At 40.1% G+C, this 5,448-nt stretch overlaps 1 protein-coding gene across 1 annotated transcript; it reads left to right on the top strand.

Moving 5' to 3' along the window:
* The first annotated feature begins 6 nt into the window (after nucleotides 1–6).
* Nucleotides 7–5,448, top strand: LOC103521852 (oxygen-dependent coproporphyrinogen-III oxidase). Its single transcript, XM_008486960.2, has 5 exons — nucleotides 7–149; nucleotides 634–796; nucleotides 1,680–1,876; nucleotides 2,532–2,558; nucleotides 5,044–5,448. Exons 1-5 carry the CDS (start codon nucleotides 58–60, stop codon nucleotides 5,144–5,146), a joined length of 582 nt encoding a protein of 193 aa, XP_008485182.1. The 5' UTR covers nucleotides 7–57; the 3' UTR covers nucleotides 5,147–5,448.

Below are 5,448 nucleotides of genomic sequence, written 5' to 3'. Positions count from 1 at the left end.
AAAAAAAAAAAAAAAAAAAAAAAAAAAAAAAAAAAAAAGATCTTGGTCATATTTAAAATGATTGTCAAAAGTTGTTTGAAGACTTTGCAAAATGTTGGCCTGTATTCTGTGGTCAAACAATTTGGAACCCTGAGAAGAAACAGGCAGAAGTAAGTATTGGAAAGTTGGAAACAAACAAGTACCTATTACAAATTCGGGTTTGATTCCTACCTGGTGCAAATTTCATCATGAACAGATATGATTAAAAAAAAAAAAAAATGGCTGGCTTTCTCCTATCTTGTCCCCCTTAATTTTTCAATTCTGGATGATGAAACTCCAATAAAATTGTTATATTCCCCTCCATCAAACCTATTCAGAAAATAATGTACTAAAATTTGTAATGCCAACATACATTGTTCAGGCCAAAAGTTAAAAGAAAGAGGGAGCAAGTCTTGTCAGTAAAAAAAAAAAAAAAGAAATCAAGTTCAGTACCTAAGTACTCATTATACTAAAATTTGTAATGCCAACATACATTGTTCAGGCCAAAAGTTAAAAGAAAGAGGGAGCAAGTCTTGTCAGTAAAAAAAAAAAAAAGAAATCAAGTTCAGTACCTTAGTAGGTACTCATTCTTTATAACAAAATCTACATTTTCAGAGTAACAGCAGTACTGCTATGGGGTTCTCTATTTATCAAGAAAGACACCGAAGATCTGGACGTGTCTGTATTTATGGCTGAACCTGTAACTGATAAAAAGCATTTGGAGGAAAATCAAAGTGACATGAAGACAAGAATGGAACTCATGATAATGAAAATACAGGTACCTATTTATATACTTCTTGTTTCCCATGTCAGTGAGATAGACATGGGTAGGGACTTATTGGAGACACAAAATAGTAGTGGGGTGGATTTCGCCAATATTTGTTCAGACCCAAGAACTCCTAGAAGGCCTGTTAAGTTCCATTTGTATATGCTTAACAGGAATAACAGGGCTGTTAAGATAACATCCTGTTAAGGACTAAAAAGAAGGCTGGTGAAACCCACCATTAGTCTTATAAGAATCAAAATTCCCTCTTGTTATCCTAAAAAAAGAAGAATGGGTGAGATTAATGTGAGCAGACAAACAGCTTGTCACCAAATGGTAGTTAAAACCCCCATCACCCAAGACCTTAACACTTATGCAGTACATTTGAAAAATGTGAATTCTCAATTTGTATTGTTTTTTACAAAGCTTATGGTAATTGAGGATCAATGTGATTTCTCAATTTCTTTTAGCCTTATCCCAGTGGTAACGCATTTGTTTGCCATGCAGAAGGTCCCGGGTTCGAATCCCACCATCAACAAAAAATTACACTTGTTTTTTGATTACAAATATTTCAACGGGTTACTTTCTGGTGTTCTTGTGTTGACCCAGCACCTAAATGGGAAGTATTGTGTCTCTTCTCGCCTATCTGATGAGAGGCATACTACGGGATGGGCATGCTACAACATAGACCACAAGTGTCTAATGTAGCAAGTAGTTTCATTGCTACGAAATAAAAACGGCGGTGAAACACTCATCTCTAAAAACTTTACACAAGTGTCTAATGTAGCAAGTAGTTTCATTGCTACGAAATAAAAACGGCGGTGAAACACTCATCTCTAAAAACTTTAAAAAAAAAATAAATAAATACCATTTCACATTTAAAAATATAAACTTTCAGGCAGATTTCTGTCGAGCTTTGGAAAGTGAAGAAGACACAGACACCAGGTTCCGAGTAGACAGATGGACCAGGAAGGAAGGAGGTGGAGGTATTACCTGTATCATGCAAGATGGACGGGTTTTTGAGAAGGCAGGGGTCAACATTTCGGTCGTCAGTGGTAGTCTGCCCCCCCCGGCGGTGGCACAAATGAGAGCAAGGTGAGTGATGAAGAAAATCAAGTAACAGACCTTGGTAAGTAGATCCAGCCCCTCAAAGAGGTAAAAGTTTATCACTTTTATCAGAAATGTACATGTAAATCTTGTCTGGCGGGGGGACGTTAATCAGGGAGGGAGTAGACCAGCTTAGTCTGGCTAGGGGACTTTAAACAGGGAGGATACCAGCCTGGCGGTGGCACAAATGAGAGCAAGGTGAGTGATGAAGAAAATCAAGTAACAGACCTTGGTAAGTAGATCCAGCCCCTCAAAGAGGTAAATGTTTATCACTTTTATCAGCAATGTACATGTAAATATTGTCTGGCGGGGGGACGTTAATCAGGGAGGGAGTAGACCAGCTTAGTGTGGCTAGGGGACTTTAAACAGGGAGGATACCAGCCTGGATTCCCCTTGCTCAAGATATAGCAAAGGTTGGGTGCGAAGGGCATCCACTCGTAAAATTTGTAGCCAAAACCAAATGTCAGCCCAAAGCAATCACCCTAGTTAGGGCTGATTGAGAGGCTGACGAAAAACGCCGATCCCGTCTGTACATGGGAAAAGGGGAAGAAAAAGAAGCTAGTTACACACGAGCCGACGACCAAAACCAAACGATATTATTTCTTTTCATTCTAATGGATTAAAAAAAAAAATCTCTTCACAGAGGAAAGAAGAATTTCGGAGAAGGCCAGTCCTTCTCTCTCTCTCTCTCTCTCTCTCTCTCTCTCTCTCTCTCTCTCTCTCTCTCTCTGTCTATTTATTTCTCAGATCTCTCTCTCTCTCTTTCTTTCTTCTGCCGTTAACTAGGGCTACCTACACGTACTAGGTGTTAGTTCCAGTGGTGTCACACTCACAAAGAAACAAAAGTTAGAAACAGGCCAGGAGTGTAATCTGATTTGTTTGGGTTCTCTACACTTCTCTCATCTCTAGAACAATAGCAATAGACCATACTTCTCTCATCTCTAGAACAGTAGACTACGCTACCTACGTGCAGAGATCTTCAATTTATTATGATACTAGCCGAAACCCGTTGCTTCGCTCCGGATTTCTGCTAGTAAATCCTTAAGGCATGGCCGTTCATGTCACTCATCCATTTAGTGGTCTTGCTCGGCGTAGCTTACAATAGACCATACTTCTCTCATCTCTAGAACAGTAGACTACGCTACCTACGTGCAGAGATCTTCAATTTATTATGATACTAGCCGAAAACCGTCGCTTCGCTCTCCGGATTTCTGCTAGTAAATCCTTAAGGCATGGCCGTTCATGTCACTCATCCATTTACTGGTCTTGGCGTAGCTTAACAAAAACCGGAAAATAGCCTATAACCTTCACGGGAGTGCAAGCAATAAGTTGACAAAGTTTCATAGCAATCGGATGAGCGGTTTGGCCAGGCATAAAGTTCGAACAAACAAACACACACACATTAATTTTTATATACTCGTATTAGAAAATAATGAAATATGACCTCAGAGAACAGTAAGTAGGGAGAAAGAGAAAAAAAGAGGGGGAAAGAAAAGAGAGAGAGAGATACGGTGCGAGGGAGAGAGAGAATGGTAGAGTGGGAGAGGATGGAAGAGAGAGAGAGTGTGGAAGGGAGAGAGGATGGGAGAGGGAGTGAGGGAAGAAGAGAGAGGGAGTGAAAGAGGGAAGAAGAGAGAGAGAGAGAGGAGGGAGGATGAGTATTATAGGAGCAACTCATTGTTATTTTATTTTCTCCAAATATTATCTCCCAGTTACTTCCCCTAATTGAAACCTAACTAGCTAATCCGACTGTTAATCTCTTGAACCAGCACAAAAAGTCGTGTGGGTTTGATTCCCATTATCGCATTAAAAAAATAGAAAAAAATGCAGTTATTGTAAATATTTCAAAGGGTTACTTTCTTCTTTCTTCAATGGTTCGGACATGTAGAAAGAAGAGATCAAGAATATGCTGGAAAGAGGTTGAGAGATTTGGAAGTTGGAGGTAAGAGAGACAGGGGAAGAATGAGATATATGGACAAAGTGGAACAGGATTTGAAAGAGAAGAAGTTGGAAGTGAGCCACGCCCAAAACTGAGGCGCATGGAAGAGGTTGATTCAAAACGAGAACGAACGTTATCCCATCAGGATAAAATCCGCCCCGGGCGGGAATCGAACCCGCGGCCTAGCGCTTACAAGGCAGACGCACTACCAACTAAGCTAACTAGGCTGGCGAATATATTACTTCCCTTATCATAGAAAGTAAAAAAACCATCCTTTTGCTATGGTTCCTCGGATAAAACTTTGTGCTATCCCTGGCCACGCGTGTTATTGTTTTCATTTTCCGGATATACCTACCTACCTGTTACCTACACCTACCTTTATCTACCTATTTTTTAATTGAATTATAAATTTTTCACCAATATTTTCCCTCGTTGCTCAACACGCTAAGATGGTACATACTGCGTGAACCTTGGAGCTTGAGACTTGAGAGGTAATATTTTTCTTTCCCAAAAAGTGTCGGGGGTAAAAAATCATTAACTCGAAAAGAGGAGCTAAAGGGAGAGTTAGGATATGAGGGTGTTGATTTGTTGAGTATAGGTAGGGGTGAATTTTTTAGGGGTATTTTCTAAAGAAATTTCTTACGAAGTCCAGGCTTACGTTCCATAAAAGGGGGTTGCGAGAGGAACTTTGGGCTAAAGGGGAGATGTGATATGGGGGTGTTGAAGCATTGTATAGGGGTGTTTTTTTAGGGGACTTTTCTTAAGAAATTCCTTATGAAGTCCAGTCTTTGCGGAAGATGTGACGTAATATTACAGGAGGAAAACCTTTAAATGTGCATGTGATTTTGTTTGTTTGTCTGTAAGAGGTTGCCGTCTAAACGGTAAGTCGTAGAAACTTGAAATTTTGTACACAGGTTCATATTTTTATGGCGGTAGTTATAGGCTAGGTTAAAATTTCCTAAAGTCAGCCGTTCGCGAGTTATTCAAGAAATTCGAAATTTTTGGCCGAAAACCGAGCGACGCAAAGATCGCGGGTATCCCGCTAGTAATTTTATATCGAACGGAGCAAGGCGACTTAAAACTTAAACGTCCCATTATAGCAAGAGTTTCTGTCCAATGATCTATGCCAACAGGGTTGGTTGGTTGGTTTGGTTGGTTGGTTGGTAGAGATAAAGGAATATTTTCGAAGATAAGATGATGAAAGTAAACTTTGATCTTTTCCTGCTCTACAGAAATGGGAGTACATGCACACACCAGAAGAGACCAGCAAAGAAGGTCAGCTGATCAAAATTCTCAAAAATCCCAAAGAATGGGTATGATCAGCGAACCAAGACCGAAATGACTCCAGAGGAATTTCGAAGCATTATTTCTGGAACTTGTGGAAAGGTTCTGGAACTGATTTCGCAAAAATCCAGGTCACATCCTTTGAAATCCATCAGGTCCAGCGATTTTTGAAGGAAATTTCATGAAGTCTAGGCCTTTGTAGAATTTGGTGGACAATTTTCCAGCCCGACTCTGATTGGAATCCAGCACCTCTGGGTCAAAAGTCAGTGCTTTTGACAACTCGAGTGTAGAGGTTAGCGATGGGAAAAACCCTAGCGAAAACATGTGTTTCATGGGT

Source organism: Diaphorina citri, unplaced genomic scaffold (genome assembly GCF_000475195.1).
Source record: "Diaphorina citri unplaced genomic scaffold, Diaci psyllid genome assembly version 1.1 scaffold6115, whole genome shotgun sequence".
NCBI lineage: Eukaryota > Metazoa > Arthropoda > Insecta > Hemiptera > Psyllidae > Diaphorina > Diaphorina citri.
The sequence above is the reverse complement of the archived record's forward strand: the minus strand, read 5'-3'. Positions and strand labels throughout refer to the sequence as shown.